Genomic DNA, 25,891 nt, shown 5'->3' with positions numbered 1-25,891 from the left:
TTTATATTCGAAATGAATACTATTGGAGTATTGGGGGTCTTAAAATGGGATTGGGTCGAAACGGTATAAAGTTAAATGAATTATTCAAATTTCGTTTAGTTGTTATAATCCTAAACTCTTTCAACTCTTATCTTCTCTTCATAGGAAACAACGTTGATGCGATTGTACATCTATTACATGTGAACCCCTTCTCACGGCCATGGTGAAGTTTTATAATAATATACACGAAAAAAGGGCAACAAATAAGAAAATATGAATGACCGACCACACACGTTGGGCTACCATACTGGTCTTGCTACTAATCGCAAACACATGTAGTTAGTAGTCAGGTATATCCGTGGTAGCCAGTCTCGCACCATTGACGCAGGATTTAAGTATCTCTGCTTCGTCTCCATCAGACACTACAACTTGTCGATAATCTTCCAAAGAGAGTCACGTTAAGGCTGTCCCTTGAATAGACGATGTTGCATCTGAAGGGTGCATTTGTGAACGCGAATCTTGCCCATTGTCAAGCCCAAGAACTGAAAGAGCTGAACTGGTAAAACATGCATCACGACTCAGTATCTGACATTTTTGTACTTGAAATACTGGATAACAGAGTGTCTGTTTGAGTTAAAGGACCTACTTTGGCAGAGAAGCTCTGATATTTGGCTGATTCGCATAAGCAGTGAGAGAAGGTCTTAGATCAGGAAACTTCTTCATGATGCTTTCAAGTTGAGGTACTGGTAACTGCAAAACGATACCAAAAGAGTTGTTTGGATTCTCTGTTAATACACTAAACTCGTATATTCTACTACAACGTTACTTGTACCTCCAACAAAACTGGGAACGAATGTGGCTTTGTCTGAGACACACATTTCAAGAAGCCAGGCCACAATTTTGGCAGTCTCCAGATCTGCATCCAAAAGACACGGAGACATTCAGTCATAACCACAGAGGACGAAAAATAAATCACAAAGCTGATCCTTTTGTTTGATCTTTATATCACTCACCTGCTTCCTCACCAACTTGGAAAGAATTTCCATGACAAAATCAACCTGGACAAAAAAAAAACGAGAAATTTCTTTACTTCTGACAAAAAGAGAGTTTGATCCTATAGCTGAAACAAATACTTTAGAGAAACGTTTACTAGTTTTACTTTCCTGTCACTTCTCAATCAAAACGTTTACTAGTTTTACTTTCCTGTCACTTCTCAATCAAACAATCTTATAAAATAGCTTAGACAACAAAAAAAATTAATGTGCCCTTTCGATTGGCTAATCACTTGGGATACGGTTTCCAGGTATGCCTTCTACCAGCTCACACAGCTTCATTATGCCACAATGTATTGTGATTTCAGTTCAATATGTAAGCTTGGATTTCTGGGTTTACATTTTGATATTATTGGAGTCGGTATACAAAAGATCCTCCAATTTTATCAGTATAATACATCAAAATTATTCTGGATAGCTTGGTTTCAATCAGAATTGTCAGATACAGCCAGGTCTTAGAATTTCTACAAATTTATCAACGTAATTTAATGCAACCTTTATACATGAGGCTCCATCAACCTAATTAACACTAATGATTGTATTATTTCGTCTTCTTTTCCATGTCAAATTAACTCGCTAGCTAAACGTTAAGATTTACAGTTCCTTCTTTCCTATTCCTATAGCTTTTTACCTTTTACGTTTATTATAATTAAAAATGAGGCTCGTTTTTGTAGGGTTAGGCCAAGGGAAGAATGCAGTTCTTTTGGGGGTTTTCAAATTCTATTTAAAGTTACTTTGGTTCAATTGTAATAAGAGTTTTTGGGTATTTTTGTCACCGAGTTCAGTACTATTACGGTAGGACACTTACCAGTGTAGGAAAAGCGTCGATTGCCTGAATAACCGTTCTCATGAAGAGTAAAGGCAGAGGTGTTCGATCAACCTGCAGACAAAAAGTATCACAGATTTCAATATCTAACTAAATCCATAGTTCTATTCCATGATATTTGACATACCATCTGACCGAGGGCCTTTGCTAAGACTTGCTGCGTGAAAACAGTGCGTTGTTCAAAGCAAGCTGAACATGCATCTGTTATCTGAAAAAAAACAACCACGTAGTCAAATGCGACTGTGCTAAAAGTCGAAAAAATAAATAGAACAGCTAGCACAAAGGGTCGTCCGTGCGAGAACAGATTAATCTGGTCTATAGCAAGTCTGACCATCTAAGTAGCCAGTTGCTGATTGTCCCTAGTTTTCTACCTTCCTAAAGCAGCGTATCACATGAGATCAATCATTGATCTTCGCATAAATAGCTTGCACGGACAGAGGATACTGGGATAAACCTATTTTTTAGCAGGAAATTAAAAAAGGAATTTGATATGACATAGTGGTGATTCTTCAGTCTTCACGTACCAAAATTCTTTGGATTTGTTAAGAACGAGGATTGACTAATTGAGGTAAGAAGAAAGCTGTTGGAAATCTCTTATAATCCTGTAATAGACGTACACACCTAAACCAACGGATTATTTGATAGAACCAACTCTCCCAACCCAACTATTTCCAACTAATTTCCCGATGACCTCGTGTCTGTTGAATCTACGATTTATGATAATTGCCTCTACGTAAGTTATGCTGACGTGGCCATAAACAACAATGTAGGTCTAGTACCACAACTGATTTCGAGCAAACAAGTGCAGACAACAATTCCCTACAGAAGAACTTTCAAACCAGATAGAAAAATAGGAAATACCTTTTTCAGTGGTGGCCCACCCTTCTCTGGAAGAATATCATGGATAGCAATCAGTACCTCGGCAGGTGTTAGTGCAGGGCCTGTGTGAGCAGAACCCTATCACAGATATAACAAATAGGATTAGACAAGTTCAGAAACGCTACTGATGTATAGTATGCTAATGACATGCACACCGGTTTCTGTTTTGTTACTAGGTATCTCACCTCATCAAAGATTGCAAGGTAAAATCCCTCTATGCATAGCATAAGCAATAAGATAGCAAATAAAGGATCGAACGTGAGAATATGCATATACCTGTAATATATGGGCAAGTGCAAGTTGAAACTTTTCTGGCGGAAGATTAAGAAGGGGAGGAAAGATGGGCAAAACCTGTGACATTAAAAAGGAATATCCGTCATAAGATAAGAAACTTCTAGCATTGATGAGTAATAACAAAACTTCTTTCGCATCCACCAGTAAACGACCACAAAATTTTCAGAAGTCTTCCATGTTTACTAGTTCTTATTTTTTTCCACATTCAGATAGGCAGAATAACAAGGGAACAAGAAATATAATAAAAATTACAAGCCTCTTCATCTTCCTTCAGGGTAAAAGTACAGTAGAAAGAGCAGAATCTATGGAAAGAAAGTAGTAATAACCTCATCTTTAGTGAGTGAAGAAAGCAATGGGATAAGAATTGAAACATCCTGCAAAACAAATTTTCTGTTAGGCTTTGTGAACTTGATTTTCATAATATATACACACAAGAACAAGATACGAGCGAGCTCTTCATAGCAAATCAAACCTTTAGCTTTGTTTGATATAGAAGCTTTACAGTAGCAATCAAATCCGATGAAGGTGCCAATTCTTGTGTCAATATTTGCAACACCTTGACATAAATATAACAGAGCGTGGTTCATTAGAATTTACGTTTGAGGCCAACATGGGTTTACTACAAGGAAACACCGAAGCCACTTACCAATGTCAATAAATTTTCACTTCCCTTAGGAGGGTCGGATATTATTTGAAGTAGTTCCGTATAAGACGAACCTAATTCTCGTATCAGAATAGGTATATGTCGATGAAAAGCCTGAACCATTTTAGAAAGTCACCAAAATAAATCATTTTGATGTTTGTGACTATCATTTACTCCCGTTAAAACCGGAGAACACACGTGATGCATATAAGTAATGCTATACATTGCCCCAACAAAAATAGATCTGGTGTTCAGACGTGTATTATCCTATCCAATTTATGCCACATGTGATGCACATAAATGGCGTGAGGGTTTATAAGGAAGTGACAAACTCACCTGGTTTACTATTTTTGGAGCTCTCCCATAAACTTCAAAGACAAGTCGAAGGAGACTAGGTTTCTGGAAATAAGAAGTAGCATTCATCAGATCTACAGGAATATTATTAAATGATAGAGAATACTTATGTGCATTAGGAGCAACTCCAAAGACTACGCAGACCTTTTTACATAAAGCGAAGAACAGAGAAATCAGTCTCTGAACTTCGGAAGTTGATAAAACTGAAACATCACGAGAAGTTTGTAGATCCTGTTGAGAGTAAATGTCGGAGCTTCCAGACAATAGGGAGTCACTTGTCGAAGTTATCTGGCTTTTAGCCTGAAAATAAGTGTCAGCTAATCAACCCACAAAAAGTCAAGGTTACAAACTGAAGCGTTCCCATTGCATCAACTAGGTAACCCACACAAGGGAAAATTTAGAGGCTTACGAGAACAGGCACAAAAAGTAACTGACATCTAATAAATTCTATAGACTAATAATCCTGTATATATATAATTTAACAAGAATTAAGCTAAACGCCCTCAAGGGAACTCTTATTGGCTATTACCTCTTTTTTAATTCCTTCTGCAATTGATCCAGACTGTGAGAGATCTGTCTCAGAGTTCACAGCAGTTAGCAACATATCTGTTGCAAATTGCTCAACATGCTCTGCTATGTATGTTAGGTGATATAGTTTGTTTGTAACCTGTGCATGCATTTGAGAAACATCAATTAGAATCACTGTACCAGCAGTAAAATAAAAACCATATTGTTATCCGGGACTAGTTTCCTCACAAGTCGGATGGCTTTTGCACGAATATCTTCTTCAGAATGAATAGAACACTGTCATAACAAGAATAAAACATGCGTTAGAAACATGAAAAAGCGACCAATATGGACATGAAACATGTCGATAAAAGAAAGTTTCGAGCACAGCATTCTCGTAATGTAGAAAAATATTAGCTGGGTCCTAGAGATCAGAACACACTGCTTATGTAACTGCAATTTGCTATACATTCTTCAATAAACCAAAATCCAGAACATATATTATTGGAATTCCCATGTTCTCCATCACTGAGACTATAACATAACTCCAACGAGACAGGATTTGTAAGAAAGGTAATTAATATAGTTTGGTTACGGATTCTTACGTTCAATGCTATAGCTAAGCATGCTTTTCGCTCATTCGGACGCACTAAAATTAAGCTCCAAACAGCACCAAGCCCTTGGGTTACACGCTCACTATCACAGATTTCTCTACCAACTGGGTCATGACGAGTGGAGCAGAGTTCATCCAGTAGCTTAATGGCTGAATCGGGTAGATGTGGAGCTTCTCCAAAAAGCCTACTAAAAGACTTGTCGGAAGCAGGAAGAGCATCCAGAAATGATCTTGCCTACAGTAAGCATCTTAATAAGCAAGATCCAGAAACACGAATTAGAAAAAGTTGAATTAACACTCACCACTGCTATAAGAAAATTTTCATAAATAGTAGCATAGGGAGAGGATTCATCTGTCTCCAGAATCGCCATTGAATGTAGATGGTAGAGAACATGTAAAACAAGTTCGTGCCCCTAGATACAAAGAAGCAAACAGATCAAAGGTTTGCCTAGACACATAGTAGACTCTTGGTCAGTGGGAGTTGGAGAGGGGAAATTTTTTGCAGACAAATAGATAGTTGCACTGTAGCAGTGCACTGGGTGTGTACGTTAAAGATGCTACAATATTTATGACAGCCAAGACACTCTTGACATAGAGAAAAGATATTCAAAATTCAAAACGTAGATAAATGAGTGACGACTGAGTTTGAGGAACACTGCAGCCAACAAGTACCTTGAATTCTTGATGATCCACACTAATATGCTCTCTTAGTACGGTTGCAACATCATTGCCCGCATCGATCTGGAAAAATAGTAATGTAGGTAATATTTACTCTTGTAAAAAGAAAGAGTTAAAGGAGAATTTGAAATAAGGATTCCACAAGGATAAAGCCAAATATGATGGAAGTGCTAGCAAGAGTTGACAGCAAAATAACAAGTAACAAAAATCAAAAAGGCACTCACTTTAGCAATCAATCGGGCAATCAATGCCATGCGTATCTTGTTACAATCAAACCCAAAGACATGTCTATTTGATTCGATTAGGCGTTCAATAGCCAACTTTCCTACAGTTTTGCTTTGCTCTGCGGTAAGTTCAACATATGATGGAACAGGTGCCAACTCTCGATAGCTCTCTTCTGGTGCAGTACTGTCCGATGTTGCAGGGAGATGTTGATCAAACTCTGGGACTGATGTTGAAGGAGAATGTTGATCAAAATCTGGGATAGACACCAGATCTAAATCACAAATTGTATCAGAACCAAAAAACTTTGTTTCTCTAATGCCTTTATCATCCATGCAAGGAGCATCTAAGGATGATTTTTCATTTGAGGGGTCCTCTCTGCAATCAGGCTGATCGATTATTCTGATTACTGAACTTCCTATCAACTTGTTCTGGCTACGCTCTACTGCTGTTGGATGTACTGAACCCATAGCCCCTGCCGTGGCAGCAGGAACTGAAACTGGCTTACTCAGTAAGGTAGAGATGTCGTTCTGTGCTGGAACTGATTCTTCACCGTCACCTACAGGTAGTGACGTTGGTCCCAAAGATGAATTTAAACGCCTTGGATCCATGCGACGGGGATCCTGCATAACTATGGATAAGTTATCTTGTAGAAAGAACATTCAACATATAAGCAAAAAGCAAATGGAGGTTTGTACCCTTCTTGGGTCGCGTCTAGGGTCAGCAACCGAGCTATTCAAGCTAGGCACATCGGAAGGAAGGACTGGGTCAAAAGGAAGTTTTGGTGGAGGAGTCGGAGAATACATGGTATTTATAGAAGAAGATACCACAATATCTGCTGGAGTAGCCAGTGAACTTGTCAACGTAGGAGGGGTACTAGGCAAGTGTTTCATGCTTGTTATTACAATATCAGCAAGCATATCTGGATGAAGCTTAGAAATGAGAATTTCAAGTGATGAAGCTCCTCTGTCTCCTTCAGCAAGCAAAGCACCAACCATTGAAACCATCTGTTCAACTGGTGTCAACTCACTGTCTGAAGGATGGTTACCAGAGGAAATGCCATTGATAGAGACAGGTGCCTGTAGGGATTCACTTGTTTGAACTTGCTGGGTCAAATGCACATTATTATTATGGCGAAAGCGCTTCGGAGCGACCTCTCCATTGATTTTATCATCTTCACCCTGGGGCATTATTCGTTTCTTTGACATATCCCAAGAGTTTTGATGATTAATCGACTGGTTATTCTGAAAAGTAGGTTTATCATGAGACGTTACTGGTCAAAGTGATCAAAAAGCTGATGTAAAGCTATAGAAGAGTAGAAAAGAAAAAATGAAAACAAAACATTTACCTTGCCAGAAAAATTTTCACGTGCAGCACGCTCATTATTCCTGATCAATTTATCAACTTGACGGAGAACTTGATCAGCAACATCTGCAGCATTCATTGCTCGAAATGCTCTAAGAAGCTTGTCTCTTGACTAAAATCAAATAAAAATAAAACTAACTTAAAACAAATAGTAGCAATTAAAAAGAAAACATATGATACTTGTGATATATGATTTGATCAAGCAAACACTTCTTTGCACTCTATTCTACCTATTGCGAGGCTTCAATCCATGAAATGACACTAAATAACATGTCACTTTCTTGTGGTCAATGACAAACTTTTACTAAAAGAAACTGAATGGCACATCTGGCGGAAAAAAGGTATGCAACATTCCTAGAGTAGACAAACCAGATAACAAAAGGTTGACAATTTGACCAGAAAGGTGGCAAAAAATAACTACATTTTCATTAGCATAAAGATACAAAGAACTGATGTTTAATAATGATGAGTTAGTTATTCAGCAAAAACAGGGAAGAGTTGAGGAGTGATAGATGACTAAAGTTAAGATATACGTCAGAGAAAACAAAGAAATAAAGTTTGAACTCTATACCTCTATTATTGGTGAGAAAGTGCATCTAAGAAATCCCAGAAAGGCAGTTCTAATGGAATATTGAACGCTTGCAGCATGGCACCCCTTAACCGTCTCAAGATTTGGGTGAAAATCCAGCAGAACAGAGAGGACAGTATTGTAGTGGACAGGCCTCTTCCTTGCTACCACCGCAAGACTGCGAAAGATAAGCTACTGTCAGATAAGATATCAGTGCTTACATAGGAAATTGTCAAAATTGCAAATTATTCAAGTATGCCTCTTACAAGCATGTCCTAATGAATCACTGCAGATCTCAGAAAACAAAAATAACTATACTGACGTCAATGAAACAACCCTAGGTGCGAGGCGCTGCTTTTAATATATATAAAATTATCTAACATTAAAGATACTAGAGTTTGATATAAACTTTATTGAGCAACAATTCCTGTGAGAAACTTTGCTCATGATTCTGCAGCATACAACACAGCGAATAAACTCCTTAACAGCATGAAACTATCCTCAATTTAAATTTTAACATATCTCATTATCACAGTTTGAGGAGTCAAGATCTGGTCTGGAAGCTAGCATATCTCAAAAATTTCCTGCAATTACAGACTAACTACTGGCATAATACAAAAAGATGATTTGTTACCGTTGCCAAAGCAACAAGATGATCAATTCTCACATATTTTTTACTTTAAGACAGCACCATTAACAAAGCATTAGGGAAAACCGAAAAATCAAAAACCATCTCTCTAAACAATGTCTCTCCTCTCAATATTTGACATTGATCTCTCTAGAAAAATAGTGCCCTCAGACATTAAATGGCAATATTAGTTGAAACAAAAACAAACATCTGCTAGGTAATTAGTACTTTTAAAGATTTTTTCAAAAGTGACAAATTAGTTTGCTATGCAGAGAATTCCCAAGTTAAACTGAAGGGGCTCTCTCAAACAGATGAAGGAACCTTGACAGTTCAAACTGATTAGCGATATACCACCTAATGGAAATGACAACCATGAGATAACTTCTATATCCATCTAAAAGTAACACATAATAGAAGAACAAGCAGCAAAATGTATTTAACACATTATCAACCATTCAAATATCCACCTAATGCTATAAATGGAGAAGAAACATTCATCAAAACAGCAGGAAAAACCAGTATGTAGATAAATGTTAGGCTAGAATTAAGAAACGACACACTGATTGGCAAATGATACTGTGCATAAATTGTTATACTGTAATGTATACATTTTCATATCCCAACATTGCAGTCATAAGTATATATATATATACATCCAGTTCACATAACTAAGTAAATTTTCCCTCAAGAGCTGACTATTTGCAAAAACATTTCTAACTACTAGAGCTGACCATTCTATCCATTGTTTGATGTCTTTATCACTTGCATTTTGGAGCTCCACATACCCCAGGTAACTGTCAATATCTGTAACTGATGCAGCTTCAACTGAGACAATTCCCCCCAGACTATGATTCGGTTAGCTGCAACCATATCATAGGGGTTGAACCGGTGCTATAACCTGTCTCCATGCTTTATCTCTCTCAGCCAAAATTTTTAGTACACATACATAAGAAACCAGCAATTTCATTCCACTGATGTTATATATTTACAAAGAAAATTTGATTCAAGACGCTGAAAATGCAAGTAGGATAGCCAATCATGACCATCAAACTACTTACAAGTGGAAGATAATCTGCTTCTTGGTGTATCTTACAAACATGAGGCACACATAAAGCTTATGCAAAAGATGACTATTAATACCACCCTATCATTCAGGACACATATCAGTGTAGGAGGACACATTCTCTAAAGTTTGTTTATCACCAACATATATGAGAATGAGTGCTTCACACTATGAACAACGATAAGAAGCTAATATTTATGAGTACCAAAGCACCCATATCAACTTACTTGCAAGAAAAAATCAACATACTGAGGGGTAAAAGAACTAACAGAGTTTCAGCTAAAAGAGAGGGATCGCAAAAATAGTAACAGGTAAAAGCACAACTAACATCATGATGAATGTAAAGAAAAGTAACTACACAAGAATGATGGGACGTATTCAGAAACATACCAACTAATAACAGATATCGTCAGTGCACCCGGTATACGATTAGCTGACTGTATGAAATCTACTAAGATGCCAAATGTCCTATTTGCTTCAGACATGAGCGTTGCTGGATTCAGAATGGGGTGACCGCCAGCAAGCCAGGAAATATTGAACATCTGTCTACTTCCTGTAGTAGAATAGGAAAAGTTGACATGCGAGTAACGAAATGCACAAATCAGTATTGTGCGGTTCCAGGTTCATACTATATGATCGGAATTTAAGAAAAACCTGCATGATCAGAACATAATACCTTCGCTGGAAACTTTCTCAGGACCAGATGCATCAGGAGTAAAGAGCAAAATGAATGTCTCCATAAATTTTAGAGCAAGAATTTTCACCCCTACACAGCCAGGCTATTATGAAAGAACAACAGACTTTAAGTTAGAAAACCTTAAATTGTCAAAGAAGCAGAATGAATACTCCACCAAAGATCAAACCACACGAGAGGAACAGACATACAAAAAGAAGAAGCTATAAACAGCCAGCATACCTCCAATGCAGCGGAAAAGACAGCATCTTTGAACTTAACCATCCATGTCCATAGTTCCCCACACCAACGATCAACGTTACCATGATGATGGAACTGCATGGATCATTAAGAATAGTATATATCAGCGAGAGTAATAGGGAATATCAATGCTAAAGATTTTGTTCATTGTTGTGGTGACTATACAGGAACACCCACAAAGATCTCAAAGCTTTATTAATATATAAAATTAAACTAATAAACTTCAAATATAGTAGAAAATCAAGGGAAAGACATCAGAAACCCAAAAAAACTTAAACAGGAAATTAGCAAACTTGCCCTGCTTTATTCTATTCACGTTTTCATATGACCCTAAAGCCTTATGACACTAGCTTTAAATTTTAAATAGGTAGCACCAACATAAAAACCAACCGAAGTTTTGAAAATTAAAACAAGATGACTGATTCCATGGGTTAACAGTTCAATTTCATAACTAATTATGAGTATGTAAGATACCTTTGCTGGTAGTTATTGACTACAATCGTATGATTTTGCAAAGAGCCCAAGAAGGAATCTCAAAACAACATATGTGTATAAAAGAACATAACTAACTTGAGAAAAAAAAGGTACGAACCTGCATTGTCATCTCCTCCAAGATGCTGCAGAAGAAAGTGGTGCCAGCAGAAATGGATTTCTTTGCAACAACTGGATCCTCGTCCCTTGATAAGACTAGTAAGACATTCACTAGAACATAAGAATGATCCAGCATCCTCAAACCAACCTCTTCAATGATCCTGCCAGCCAGAAGAATCGATCAACCAGTCTCTTACCTTGTCAGACAAATTTAATCACCATGAATAGCTACACCCCCAAAGTAAAGTAGACTAAGAACCTAGTTTATTTAACACAAACTTGCGATAATTCAACTATGCAAGGGGAATTAAAAAGTATGCCTAAGTACTAAAACAGAAATGGAAGACTAATATCCACAATATTGCTGAGGAAGTTTCAAATCTATCGCACCAAAAAAACAAACAATCATGCCGACTAGAGAAATCGTAAGCAAAACTTATATAACACATCAGCTACGATAGGAAACATCAAACACTTTTCCAGATTGGGAAAAATACAGAAGAACCCTAAACACGCAACAAAGTACATATTAATTGTTCTACGAGTTCGTGCAGAGCAAGGGAAGATATAAGCCAGGGTGAAAGAAGAAGAAGGAAGTATTCAAACAGATACGAATCGTAAAAATTGCAGAGGAACTCACTCGATAAGGGATTTGCGGACTAGAATTTCACGAGACAAGTGGAGTTCTGCGAGATAGGGGAAAATCTCAGCAGACGAAGACGGCTCCAATGACAGCAAAATCTCCTTAACCTGCCTGAGAGACGAGAGCTTCACAGCCAAATCGCCGTGGTTATTGGCAGCGGCGAGGAGAGATAGCGCCTGTGCCCTCGCTGTCGCGGCAGCCGGAGCCGCCATTACTGGATTCTAGATTCGTCCGGCGGAATTGTCAAGGTAGATAATACGGTGCCTCCGCAGTTGACGCTTATCTTTTTAGGGTTTTTCAAAGGTTGAAGAAGAAGGAGAAAGAAGAATCTCGGCGACAAAGACGCGGCAGCACACAGAGCAATTAGGCAAATTTTACACAAATACAAAAAATGCTGGAGAACAAAGAAAAAGAAAAAAAAAACCCGGATGGCTTCAATTAATTCCGCCATACACACAAACACCTTGTCGTTTTATCTCTTGGGAGTTGAAATGAGTGCCGTTTTATGTTCACCTAACCAAAAAGCTCTTTTATATGCCAAACCGTTTGGTTCTAGACTTCTAGTAACACGATCTTAGCACAGTTTTAAGACAGCTGAATCAGCTTCTTTTGTTTCTTTTTTTTCCTCTCTATTGCAGAAATTTACATTATCAAATGAATCAGCTTCATTTATATTAGCTTGATAATGTAACTTGGAAACAAAACAAAATTCAGCGATATGAACTTCAACTAGCTTTATTGAATTAGTAGTGTAATTAATTAATGTGGAAACATAATAGATTATGTCTCGCTAAGCATCGCATTGCCAATACAAAACTTTGCAGTCATGAACGGAACATCATCGCAATACTGTCTACTTTTCTTAAGATCCAAAGATAACTGCCTCATATTGAAGTTGTAAGATCCATCCCCACATCGATCGGGCAGGAGATAAGCGAAAATAAAACACATTCTGGAGAAAGCACGTGGAACATATGAGTTCAGGCCTGTTTATGTAGTATGTTCTCAATATCAAGTATAGGAAGGACTCGTAGTGCATTCAACAAAGTGTCTTCTAACTCCACTTATACCCCAATAATATTTTGATCATTCAAATGAGTACGTGCTAGCTAGTAGTCTTGTAGAGGATTTGAATAGATTATGTGGCGTCTATGCTCGATTGTCATACATGATGCATAATTTATGTAGGGATGCAGCTTAATGGTGGGAACAGAAACTAAATGGTGGGAACAGAAACAATACAAACATTAATTTAGCTTTTACTCTCAACTTAAGTTTGCTTGAACAATATGCTGAAAATTAAATATGAAAGAAATAATTTTTTTCATTCGAAGTTTTCTTTCACTTGTAAAAAAGCAAGACATTTGCCCATTTTTGTTGAATTATATTACTTTTTTGTTCAAACTAGAATTATACCTTTTTTTTTTGTTCAAACTAGAATTATATTACTATACATCCTAATATAAAGATTTTTTTTTTTAGAAAAGAAAGCAGAAGAAGTCAACGGTAACAACTAGAGAAAACCAAAAAAATGAAAGAAAAAAAGGAGACTTTCTGGGCGATTTGGCAGTTCTTCTTCACCCCTCTCTCTGTTGGTCTCATCTTCAAGTGAAGATTCAGACAGTTATTGATGCTGAAGTGGAGCGGTTTCTTTCTCTCCATGTTCGTGCAGTTACCCCCTGTACTTTCGTGATCGGTTTCCAAGATTTAGCAGTTGTCCTACTATGGGTCATACTCTATATAAGGAAACGATTTGGGATTATAATTTTCAATTATCTTCCTCAATCCCTGATCGATTTTTTATATTTCTTAATCCTCCACTCCCTACCCATGGCAGACAACATTCGCAGAGCCCTTCAAAACATTGATCTTGGCATTGAGGATGTTCCTTTCACCTTACCTCAAGCGGTGGTTCAACAAGCGGCTGATGAAAACCGTTTTTGCCTCCTTGGTCGTCCCTTGATGCCTCGTAAGCAAAACCTCTGTCAAATCGTGGCATCCCTTCCTCGCTCTTGGGGTCTAATTGGTGTTGTTCGAGGCCGAATAGTAGAAAATCAAAGATGAAAGATTCCAATTCGTCTTCCCTTCGGAAGAATCTCTGGAGACTGTTATCCGTCGTGGTCCATGGTCACACGCAGAGAGGATGCTGGTCCTCCAACGATGGATTCCGGAGATGGATCCTCCCACTTCTAGATACAAATCCGGGGAATTCCTCTGCAGTATTTGAATCATGGTGTGGTTGATTCAATTGCACGATCCCTTGGAGAGATGATGAGTACTGATTTCGATGCTGATGATCCAAACCGTACCCAATTTGTGCGAGTAAGGATTAATTGGAATGTTGTGCATCCCTTGCGTTTTCAGCGACACTATCAATTCACTCCGGGAACTAATACGGTCATCAGCTTCTTTTACGAACGTCTTCACGGATTCTGCTCTGTCTGTGGTATGATGACTCATGATGCTGGTAGTTGTCTTCTCCAAAACGGAGGTCATGAATCTAACGGGGCTGATAATGATGATGATGGTAACCATGAGTATCATGGAAATCCAGGGGTTCATATAGAAGAAGTTGATGAAGACATCCCACCACAAGCGGTTAATGAAGCTAATGAGCCTGATAATATTCAGAACAGTCCTGAGGCGCCAAACTCAGACAATATGGATACTCTTTCAGACATTGATCCTCATCAAAATGCTCTGGAGGGTATCTCTTCTGGCAGTTCTGTAGAGGAGGAATATGTTGAGGAGGAGCAAGGTAACCCGATTCCTGCGTTTATTGATGATGCAGGTAATAACACAGGAGATGTTGAGATGCTGGCAAGACACATTCGAAAGAGAAAACAGTGTGAAGAGAATGATGATGAGTTTGTAGCTTCAAGTTCAGTTAAACGTCAAACTGGATGGGTATTAGGTCAGAGTTCTGCTATAAAGCTTGAAGATGGGAATGTTGAGTCCACAAAGCAGCAACAGAACGACGGAGCCTTGGTGGGGCCGGTACCACCACCGGTCCCATGAGAGTTGGCTTTTGGAACTGTCAGGGAATGGGACAACCCCTGACAGTTTGACGCCCAGAAGAGATGCAAAGAATGTATCTCTTGGACTTGATGTTCCTTATGGAGACGAAGCAACAAAACAGCTACATTAGAGATCTGGGAGTCAGCTTGGGATTTGAAGATATGTGTTTGGTCTCTCCTAGAGGTTTAAGTGGTGGTCTAGCTGTATTTTGGAAAAACTGTCTTTCTGTTCAAGTCAATTCCTATGATGTAAGATTAATAGATCTTTATGTTCAATATAAATCTTTCAATTTCTAGTTATCTTGTATCTATGGTAATCCCATCCCAAGTGAAAGACTACAACGACTCTCTATGACCAGAACTGGTCACTTGATGTTATGTGGAGATTTTAATGAAATTTTGAATGCTTCAGAGAAAAAAGGAGGTAGAACTCGTAGTATGAGCAGTTGTAGAGACTTCAACAACATGATATCTTGCTGCAATGTGAAAGATTTGACTTTCAAAGGAAATCCTTTCAGTTGGGTGGGTAAACAACAGAAAAAAACAATTGAATCATGCCTTGATCGAGTCTTTGTGAATACCGGTTGGCAAACAATGTATCCAGCATCAGGTTCTGAGTTTCTCACACTAGCTGGATCAGATCATGCTCTAGTAATTATTGAGATTGAAGAGGAAATTCAGACAAAAAAGAGGTTAATTTCGTTATGATCGACGTTACTCAAGGGATGACGATTTTATTGCTTCGGTCCACAGAGGTTGGTCTCGAGGGGTAATTGATGATTCAAAAGGATTTCACAATAAGCTCAAGATGTGTCGAAGAGATCTCAATGAAAGAAACGTAACAAAACGAATTCTGCAGAGTTGATACAGAGTCTTAAAGTTCAGTTAGATGCAGCAAAAAGAAACCACTCAATATCGATTCAGGATGTCCAACACCTAAGACGAAAGCTAAATCAGGCTTACCGGGATGAAGAAACACATTGGAAATTAAAAAGCATAAATAGATGGCTGCGAGAGGGAGATCGCAACACCAAGTACTTTCATGCTACTTCCAAGCTTCGAAAATCTCGTAACCGAATCAAACCAGTTATTGATGAGAATGGAATAGAGCACTTCCGTGATAGTGCCATTGGTAAAGTTGCAGAAACATACTTCCAAAACCTCTTTACAGAAACTGAAAGCACGGATTATGAAGGTATCATCTCTGACATACCAAGAAAAGTCACTAATGAGATGAATGATAATCTGATGAAGCCAGTAACAGACAAGGAAATAAAAGAGGCAACCTTCCTCATCGGTGCAGATCGAGTTCCCGGATATGATGGATTTACAGCAGGATTTTATCAACAGTTCTAGGACTTGATTGGTGGTGATGTCTGTCGTATGGTTCGTCACTTCTTTGACACGGGAGAACTGGATCAAACGGTTAATCATACTCAACTCTGCCTTATTCCAAAGACTGATGCTAAAGGTATGATCGACTATCGTCCTATTAGTATCTGCATTGTTAACTACAAAATAATCTCGAAGGTTTTGGTGATGCGACTGAAAAAGTGCTTGGGTTAGTTATTTCCGATTCCCAAGCCGCCTTTGTTCCCGGAAGAAATATTTCAGATAATGTCCTACTAGGGCATGAATTGGTTCACTCCCTCATGGCTATCAAAACAGATATTAGCAAAGCTTACGATAGAGTATAGTGGAATTTCTTGGAAAGAGTCTTGATTCAGTTTGGCTTTGATCGAAAATGGGTACAGTGGATTATGACTTGTGTAGGCACTGTCTCCTTTGAAGTGTTAATAAATGGCTCCCCTTATGGTTACATACAACCATCACGAGGCATTCGCCAAGGCGACCCGCTATCCCTTTACCTATTTCTTCTTTGCGCAGAAGTCCTCAGTCATATGGTCACAAAAGCGATTGAAAACAGAGCAATACATGGTTTACGTTTGGAACGAGAGTGCCCTACTATATCTCATCTACTGTTCGCCGATGACTCTCTCTTCTTCTGTCGAGCTACTGAATCAGATTGTCAGAATATGGCGACCATATTTCAGAAGTACGAAGAAATATCTGGTCAAAAGGTAAACTATGATAAATCTTTAATCATATTTGGTCTGAAAATACAGAGATTACAGAGACACTTGAAGATTTATAATGTTGGTGGAGGGGGTAAATATTTGGGGCTCCCAGAGCAGTTTGGAAGGAAAAATGTGGAGATGTTTCAGTATATTGTGGATAGAGTGAAAGAAAGAACAGAAGGATGGTCTTTTAAATATTTATCACCTGCTAGAAAGGAGATACTAATTAAATCAGTGGCATTGGCACTTCCAGTTTACTCGATGAATTGTTTCTTACTGCCTTTGTCTATCTGTGAAGAGATACAAAGTGTTCTTGCTACCTTCTGGTGGGGAAAAGAAAAAGGTCGTAGACAGCTTCCATGGGTTGCTTGGGATAAAATGACTCTCCCTAAGTCTGAAGGAGGCTTGGGTTTTAAAGAACTTCATGAGTTCAACAGATCCCTTTTAGCTAAACAAGCCTGGCGAATCATGAACAATCCACAAAGTCTATTGGCAAGACTGTATAAAGGTATGTATCATCCTAACTCATCTTATCTACAAACAGTTATTGGTCCTCGATCTTCTTATAATTGGAAATCAATCCAATATGGAAAGGAGTTATTACAAGTTGGTCTCCAAGTTAAGATAGGGAATTGTCAAACAACAAAAATTTGGGAGGATCCTTGGTTGCCTACCCTCCCTCCACGACCAGCTTCACGTCCAGTTATAGATGCCAGTTGGACAGTCTCTGATTTGTGGTGGGAAGATTGAAAAAGAGAATGGAATCCTCACATGTTTGAAGGTGTGCTTACTCCAGTGGATCAACAATTAGCAAAGGAGTTATACCTCTCTAGATATGCAGAACATGACACTTATGCATGGGCTTACTCTAAGAATGGACATTATAACGTACGATCAGGGTACTGGGTTGCTACCCATGTTAATATACCGGAGAATCAGAGACCAATGTTTCCTCAAGGATTGACAGCCTTAAAAAAGGAGGTATGGAGACTGAAACTCGCACCAAAACTTCACCATTTCATCTGGAGATGCTTATCAGGCGCCATTGCTTCACAAACTCAACTTCGCACAAGAATGATACCAGCGGATCCAATATGTCAAAAATGTTGCAGATCTGTGGTGAATTAAAGTGATTGAAAGCTATATGTTAATTTGTAAAGGTCCTAAAAATTACTTGAAGAAAAACATAGTATTCCTTTCATTGAGGTTAATCCTCCCGTAGTATATATATCCATGTCAAGACTGATGACTCAAAGAAAAGATACAGCAGCCTCATACAACAACTATTCATTTTACTGTCAACCAAAGCGCCTGAAGACTTGTGAGCTGCCAATAAGTTGGTTTCCCACTTTACATATTAGCTTCATGGTACCTAAAACAGATATATAAATTCATTACTACATCGAGCAATTTTCAGTTTGAGCATTATAGAAGTCTTAGTGTCATAATAGAGAGTGTGGAAGTACATTTTTCCAGGCTAGTATATTATTACCAAGGCCCATGTATGTCTGAAGTACTTTTGAGATGCCAGATAAGCAGAACTAAACATTTGCCAGTAGTCTCTTTTCCAAAGAGAATATAAGCCTTCAAGAGGTATTCATAGAAAGAGTCAACCCCTTTAGAAGACCAGAAATGAAATTACACATCAGAGATTGAAGAGCCAAGGCACAAATTCATTCCGCACATAAAAGTAAAATGATTTTGCAGCCATCTCTTAGGGGAAAAAAAAAGAATTGCCACTAGAATCCCTTTGAAAATGAACAACATACCAGCTCCAATGCTGGAGGAGTACTCCAGCCATTCCCCAGTTACCACATCCAGCGTCGTCCCAAGCAGATATAATGAACTTCGCATCCTCCAAAGCTGACGAAGCGCACGTAATGCAGCTGATTCAAACCTAGGGTCACCAGTGAGCCGTGACAGTGCTCCCATTTCAAGAATGAGAGAACCTGACTTGTAAAATGTATATTAATAAATCTATGAACATCGGAAAAACTAGTAAATATATATAATGTAAAATATTTAAATCTATGCATATGTATAATCTATGACATATTGCGGTGGTGTTCAAATATCTTTGACTTATGTTCCAAATTTCACAACCATCACTTCAGATCAAATCGTTATTCACTCCTTGGAACTTGGAAGGCACTAGTAAAGAGTTTTTAATTTTTTTTAAAAATGCCTCAGTGAAAGTGAGATGGACGTGGGACAACCAAATCCTTGGTTAAACAGAGCAACAAAGGAAGAGACGCAGACACTTTATTTGATAGACCCTATTAAGGAAGACTTACGAAGCACTTCAATTCCTATCACTTCATTTGTTCTTGTAGGTTAAGTCATGAATTGCAGTTTCTGTCTTCAAACAGACCTATCACTATTGTTACGACAGCAGGATCAGGTCCTCTTAAGAGTTGTTATGTTGAAGTTTTGTATTCCTTTCTGCTCCAGTCTTCGGCATCTGTGATAATCATGACCAAAATGGCCTTGGCTATTATGCTGATATGAAACAAAACACTAGAACCCTTCTTTCATTTTATTCTGTGGCCATTGTTTTTGAGATCCTCTTCACATGTTTTTTCTGCAAGAACCAACACTGCAAACTTGGTAAATCAATGACTGATTTTGCAGGTGGTATGCTAACTTGGTACATGCTCTTTTGTCCGGAAAGGAAGATAGCAAATATGAGTCATAGAAGCATATGGGCTTAAATACCATATAGTTGCTACTTGCTAGAATCTGCATCAAGAGACGTTTTCTTTTCGCACGATCTATGGTGAATTAAAATAACATAATTTTTTATATCAATAAGTATAGGTGATAGTCCTAAAATATCTATATTAGTAAAAGAGAAATACAAAATGAATTCGGCTGATTCAAAATTAGAAAATTACCCGAAATTAAATAAAGTTGAATTCGGGTAGAAATATATGTTTCGTTTATAATGGGTTATCGGGCTAGAATCTGAAAAAAAAATACTTAGTTCATTCATAGGTGAACTTTCTTGTTCACTTTTTCTTTTCAACCAATCAAAATCTTTTATACATTATTTTATTTAAAAATAAATCAAAATTAAATTAAAAAGCAAAACAAATTAAGGAAACAAATGGTGTATAATTTTTTTTAAGGAAAGTTAAATAATTGCTTGGTTTAGATTTTACAATTAGAATGAAATGATGAATCGGTTTGGGTTTAAAAATAAGGTGATTAGGGTTTAAATTTTACAATTCAAACATAATTATACGTCGGTTTAGGTTTACAAATGAAGTGGTTAGGGTCTAGATTTTACAATTAAAACGAAATTATATGTCGGTTTGGGTTTACACATGAAGTGAAGTGGCTAGGGTTTATATTTTACAATTAAAACGAAATTATATGTCGGTTTGGGTTTACAAATGAGATGGTTAGGGTTTAGATTTTACAATTAGAACGAAATTTTATGTCGGTTTGGGTTTACAAATGAGATGGTTCGGCTTTAGATTTTACAACTAGAATGAAATTATATGTCAGTTTGGGTTTACAAATAAGCGGTTAAAGTTTTTAATTTTATGATAATGTATACAGATTTTGTTTCCTTATTTTATAATGAGGTGAATGAATAGGTTCTTAAATGTATTATGAAATGTCAGATTCTTAATGGCTAAAATAAGGAGAAGTGAACAAAAGAGTTCACCTTAGGAGTGAACCCAAGAATTGTTCATCTGAAAATGTATTTAAATTTTGCAATATTTATTTAAATTATACTCGTAAGGAAAACTAAACAAAAAAAAACCATATTAATCACGAGAATATTTGTTTCTTATTATTTAGGAAACCCATATATATATATATATATAATTTTAAATAAAATCATATTTCTTATTTAGAAAATAGCATATTTCTTATATGACTAAAGTTATTAATAACTAATTAAGAAAAAATGTAAATTTTACTACGAAATAATTTAATAAAAATCTTTAATTTTTCATAAGAATATAATTTAAAAAAGAAATTTTAAGCACAAATAATATTAAGTTTGTTATATAATCATCTTTGTAATTCTATTAAAGTACATAATAATTGTTAATACTTAAAAAATACTTTGTTAATACTAAAGTTTTTATATTCAAAACTAAACCCTAAATCATGAACCCTGAATCATTTCTCCTAAAAATTATACCCTAAATCTAAATTTGTCTATCCAAACCTAGAAAGATAAATTCTATAAATTAAAAATTCAGTTTTTGGTGTTTGTGGTATTTTTGGAAAAAAATATGTTGTGGTATTTTTGGAAGAAAAAGATTAAAGTGTGGTATTTTTAGAAAAAAACTAATGATGTGGTTGAGAAATTCAACGTTATAATATTTGATTCCAAACAACATAAAAACAAATATTATTTCAAGAAAATACAAAAAAAAATTAAAAACAACTCGCGACTTAGTGCGGATACCAATCTAGTGACTATTAGTGTATAGAAGTACCATTTTACTAAAATTACACAAGTCTGAAGGCATATATATTACAAATTGTAAACTAGATACAATTCTAAAAGAAAATGTTTTTTTTTTTGTAATTTAGGCATACTTTATTGGTATGATGTATTTTATGGAGGATTTTTACAAACATTTTAACCTTTTTTCTTTCCAAAATGTTACAAATACCATAATTTTTTATTATACTGTTTTTCTCCTCATAAACCACAACGACGCAGAAACTTTAAATCATTATCGAAATTGACTTTTGCCACATATTGAGATAACGCAAAGAATAACTTTATTGACAATTTATCATATTGCCAAACCTTAACAATTTTGTGTATCTCATATACGGCTATTTCACCAGGGCCATCTTTTTTAAAGTTATCTTTTGACATTACAAACTCAACCAAATTATCTCAGCTTGTTTTATTTGTTTTTTTTTTGAATTGCATAAATACGGATGCTAATACTATGAAAAACCCATAAATATGTTGAGAACGTGATCTGTGATCATCTTTTGGATAATCCGAGAATCCGAGATGTGCATGCATGTCTTATTTTTACCTAATAATTCATTATCATCACAAAGATTTTGAATAAAAACTTAATTTTTTTTGTGTAGCTAAAATTTGGTAGATGTGTGTATAAACTCTAAAATTTAGTGTGTGTTAATGGCATCCTTGGCGTCGCCTTAACAAATGTCGGAATTGAGATGAAGATGAAGATGAAGATGAAAATTCGAAGAGATGGAGCGATTCGAAGAAGAGACGAAGAAATTAGAGATAAGTCTCTGTTTTTTCCAAATTTTAAAACTTTAGAATTTTAAAAATTTGGACACGTCCAATGTCCATCTAGTTGCTGCCCATTTGGTATGTGGACTAAATCTATCATTCGCCCATATAGACCATTTATTTATTGGTCCAGAGCATCGTTCGTCCGTTTATATTTGGACTGGACAAACCTTCGGCCGGCCCACCCAATTGACTGCTATACTCTAAATCGGAGTATAATTTTTATTATTATTATTATTTCTAACTCAATATGTTTTTTATCATTCCACATACTCTCTATCCAATAAGCAAGCAGAATTATATCTTTTACTAGTTTTTAATTGAAACAGCTTACTACTAATTTGAAAAAAAATCTTGCTAAAAGAAATACCAACGAAAAAATATTCAGAAAAACAAAAAACAGTCAATAATATTTACAACCAAACCAACCCAACCGAACCAAATAATCAAACAATGTTAACCAAATGAACCAACATCAAACCAAAATCGGATGATTCAATACGGTTTGACTTTTGTTTTGTTTCGGTTACAATGGTGACAAACAAAAGCAAAAGCTAAAAGAAAGAGGAGGAGGAATCAGAATCCAAGCATCCGATTCCGATCGACAAAACAAAAAGTAGGGTTTTGAATTAACGCCCAAATCAAATCTGTGGGCGAGGCAAAGGCGAAGAAAATGGAAGGATGGGATCCGAGCACGAAGTCGACGTTAACGCGAATTCCGCTTCTGACGACAAAGGCGGGTCCAAGAGACGGCGCGGCATGGACACAGAGGCTGAAAGAGGAGTACAAGTCTTTGATTGCGTATACCCAAATGAACAAGTCCAACGACAATGACTGGTTCCGTATCTCTGCCTCCAATCCTGAAGGAACTCGTTGGACTGGCAAGTGTTGGTACGTTCACAACCTTCTCAAGTACGAATTCGATCTCCAGTTCGATATCCCTATCACCTACCCGGCCACTGCTCCTGAGCTTGAGCTGCCCGAAATTGACGGCAAGACCCAGAAGGTAAAAAGGCTTTCTTGTTTTGATTTGATGTGGTTTGTAGACAATTGAGTTTGTCTTTGATGTTTTTGTTTTGTTTTGTGTCTATAGATGTATAGAGGTGGGAAGATATGCTTGACTGTACATTTCAAGCCGCTCTGGGCCAAGAACTGGTAAATTTATATGCTTTCTGGTTGTATAGACATTGTAAGATAAGCATGCAGCAGTGTTTTAGAGGGAATCATGAAAGAATCACTGTCCTTAAGATGTTTATTGGATTAGTTTGTAGACCAGGAAACTCGAGTACAACTGTCTGTGCTAGGCCTAAATGAAAACGTACATCTCATTCGACTTACATTCTATATGTTTTCGTGTTACTATTCCCTTGTTAAAAATACTGAGCTTGGGTTTAAACTCATTATGCATTCCATTTCTATCGCCACTACGAGCACCTCCTCGTTTTTTTTTTGACATTGATGAATGACTTTTGTTTATGCAGTCCTAGGTTTGGTATAGCGCATGCACTTTGTTTGGGACTTGCTCCATGGCTTGCTGCAGAGATTCCAATTCTTGTGGACTCCGGCATGATTAAGCACAAAGATGACGCAGCCACATCTTCGGAATCATAATCTACGTAACCTGTCTTTCAATTTCATAATTGTTGAGGTGTTTGTTTATTCAGTTATAGCTGAACTCAGAAATGACTGAGGTGGATACTTCTGCCCCATAAAAACACTTACATGAATAAAGATTTAAAGCTGTTGCAATGTTTTATTATAAATACTTGCACTACTAGAGAATGGTTATATGATGTTCCTACTTTGTGCAAGATTTGGAAATTATATTGTGACATTTTTTTTGTGGGATTCTTTACTGGCTCATTGACCACAGCAAGGAAGAAAAACCCAACACTGCAAACTTGGTAAAATCAGTAAGATGGTATGCTAACTTGATACAGGCTCTTTGATCCGGAAAGGAAGTTAGCAAATATGAGTCATAGAAGCATATGGGCTTAGAGACCATATTCTGCTACTTGCTCAAAATCTGCCTCTGAAAATGAACAGCATACCAGCTCCAATTCTGGAGGAGTACCCCAGCCATTCCCCAGTTACCACATCCAGTGTCGTCCCAATCAGATCTAACGAATTTCGCATCCTCCGTAGCTGGCGTAGTGCAGCTGACTGAAATCTAGGGTCACCAGTACGCCGTGACCATGCTACATATTGGGAAAAACTAGGTTAAGCAAAAAAAATATATTTTGTCCTAATATCCACTATCTTGCTGTGGAAGTTTCAAATTGGGATTTGGTATTTATATCCGCAACTTAACGCTTAATTTCTTTCTCAAACTTCACAGACGTACGAGAGAGTATCCGTCCTGAATCCTGATAATGGAGAGATGTACGCTGAAACGACAGTTGAGTTGTCCGGATCTTGAGTCTGCAAAGGCCCTCTGTTCGAGTTGGATTCTGCAGCCAAAAGGCGGATCTCCGTTGCTGATGCTGTCTCAAGAAAAGGACGATTGTCGTGTGTACAACCCAGCCGATGATACGGTTTACGAGACGAAGAGTGACCTTTCAGGGTATCGATTCGTGGCAAGCTCCGGTAAGTGGTTTCTGGTGATAGATTCTCGATTGAAGCTCTATATTATAGATGTGTTTGGCGAGGAGGAGAGGATCGATCTTCCTGGACTAGAAACATTCAAGGGTTATTTTGAGATTGAGCGAGAAGGAGAAGATAAAATCAGACATGTACTGATCGGTACTTCATCTCGTACGCGTCCTTCTACTGCCAAAGATGTGAGAGGTCTATTGTGGGTCGAGGACAAGAAAGGAGGAGACTACGTTGTATTGTGGCATTTCGAAAGGAGCGAGTACGTAGCGTTTTGCAAGAAAGGGGATGATCATTACCGCGAGATTTCAACACGGGACGATGTTCGCTTGGAGTTACGAGGCGTAAACCATATGTTACTTAAAGGTCACGATCTTTACATCTTTGCCACCCGTGATTTCGTTCGACACTTGGATTTGTCTCGACGGCACAATGGTTTCAAGGATGTATCCCAGAACCATAGGCTTCCAATGTGGCCGCCACTTCCGAGTAGGGATGAAATTGAAAGAATCAACAAATATAAGATCATCTCATCTAACGAAAGCATTGCTGTTACAAGGTCTGGTGAGGTATTGCTTGTCTATACTTACGAGCTAACCTCAAAGGATAGGGTGTTCCACCTCTACAAGAGGGATCCTAAAGATCTTGACCCGACTACCTATGACACCAGGCTTGTTGAGGTACATTCTCTAGGTGATGAGGCCCTCTTTTTGGATTTGGGTATCACCGTGCCTGCTGACCATACCCTTGGTATTGAGCCTAACTCCATCTATTTCACCCGCGGTAATCGTATCCGTCACCGCGTTTCTTCATCCCTCGACATCTGTGTGTTCAGTCTTACAACAAAGACCATCAAACGCTTCCCCAGTCTCTCCAACTTAAACATCAAGGATGCTCAGTGGTTTCTTCCCTCTTGATCCTTACGTTCCTCATGGTTTCCTCCCTTAGCCTTGCTCTGTTTCTTTCTGCTGCAAACTCTGGTGTTGTTGGCACATTTCCAGACTCTACTTTGTTATCATCTTTTGCTTTTGATGTATAATCTATGACATATTGGGGTGTTGTTTAAATATCTTTGACTTATGTTCCAAATTTCACAACCATCACTTCAGATCAAATC

The 25,891-nt window shown here is 37.5% G+C and overlaps 3 protein-coding genes and 1 pseudogene across 9 annotated transcripts; 3 read left to right on the top strand and 1 right to left on the bottom strand.

Moving 5' to 3' along the window:
* Window positions 1–94: 94 nt before the first annotated feature.
* Window positions 95–12,262, bottom strand: LOC104776810 (uncharacterized). Of its 6 annotated transcripts, none has more exons than XR_015591583.1 (27): window positions 11,837–12,262; window positions 11,198–11,357; window positions 10,588–10,680; window positions 10,348–10,450; window positions 10,062–10,224; window positions 7,984–8,158; window positions 7,396–7,524; window positions 6,746–7,291; window positions 6,050–6,670; window positions 5,820–5,888; window positions 5,450–5,560; window positions 5,140–5,382; window positions 4,784–4,831; window positions 4,557–4,694; window positions 4,172–4,327; window positions 4,010–4,072; window positions 3,677–3,787; window positions 3,503–3,586; window positions 3,357–3,404; window positions 3,013–3,087; window positions 2,719–2,814; window positions 1,985–2,065; window positions 1,170–1,911; window positions 993–1,128; window positions 812–895; window positions 626–729; window positions 95–535 (listed from the first exon to the last, which is right to left on the bottom strand). XR_015591583.1 is itself a non-coding variant. In XM_087503004.1 (27 exons), the coding sequence occupies exons 1-27, from the start codon at window positions 12,049–12,051 to the stop codon at window positions 433–435; spliced, it is 3,936 nt and encodes a 1,311-aa protein (XP_087359130.1). In that variant the 5' UTR covers window positions 12,052–12,262; the 3' UTR covers window positions 95–432. The 6 variants fall into 6 exon arrangements, 4 of the variants coding, with proteins under 4 accessions (XP_087359130.1, XP_087359133.1, XP_087359139.1 ...); XR_015591585.1 differs by having other exon boundaries at window positions 993–1,142; window positions 1,179–1,911; XM_087503004.1 differs by having other exon boundaries at window positions 993–1,037; window positions 1,840–1,911.
* Window positions 12,263–13,669: 1,407 nt separating this feature from the next.
* On the top strand, window positions 13,670–16,212 carry LOC147946798 (uncharacterized). Its single transcript, XM_087507258.1, has 4 exons — window positions 13,670–13,885; window positions 14,060–14,836; window positions 15,154–15,507; window positions 15,727–16,212. The coding sequence occupies exons 1-4, from the start codon at window positions 13,670–13,672 to the stop codon at window positions 16,210–16,212; spliced, it is 1,833 nt and encodes a 610-aa protein (XP_087363384.1).
* A 6,477-nt stretch (window positions 16,213–22,689) lies between these two features.
* On the top strand, window positions 22,690–23,945 carry LOC104776808 (ubiquitin-fold modifier-conjugating enzyme 1). The gene is made up of 3 exons (XM_010500937.2): window positions 22,690–23,188; window positions 23,276–23,337; window positions 23,664–23,945. The coding sequence occupies exons 1-3, from the start codon at window positions 22,856–22,858 to the stop codon at window positions 23,791–23,793; spliced, it is 525 nt and encodes a 174-aa protein (XP_010499239.1). The 5' UTR covers window positions 22,690–22,855; the 3' UTR covers window positions 23,794–23,945.
* A 157-nt stretch (window positions 23,946–24,102) lies between these two features.
* Window positions 24,103–25,889, top strand: LOC104776807 (F-box protein At5g25290 pseudogene; annotated as a pseudogene). Its single transcript, XR_015595486.1, has 2 exons — window positions 24,103–24,401; window positions 24,521–25,889. The product of XR_015595486.1 is annotated as an F-box protein At5g25290 pseudogene (transcript).
* Window positions 25,890–25,891: the final 2 nt, after the last annotated feature.

This window comes from Camelina sativa, chromosome 3 (genome assembly GCF_030686135.1).
Source record: "Camelina sativa cultivar CO46 ecotype springtype chromosome 3, ASM3068613v1".
NCBI lineage: Eukaryota > Viridiplantae > Streptophyta > Magnoliopsida > Brassicales > Brassicaceae > Camelina > Camelina sativa.
Note: the sequence above shows the minus strand (reverse complement) of the source record. Positions and strands in the feature narration are given on the sequence as shown.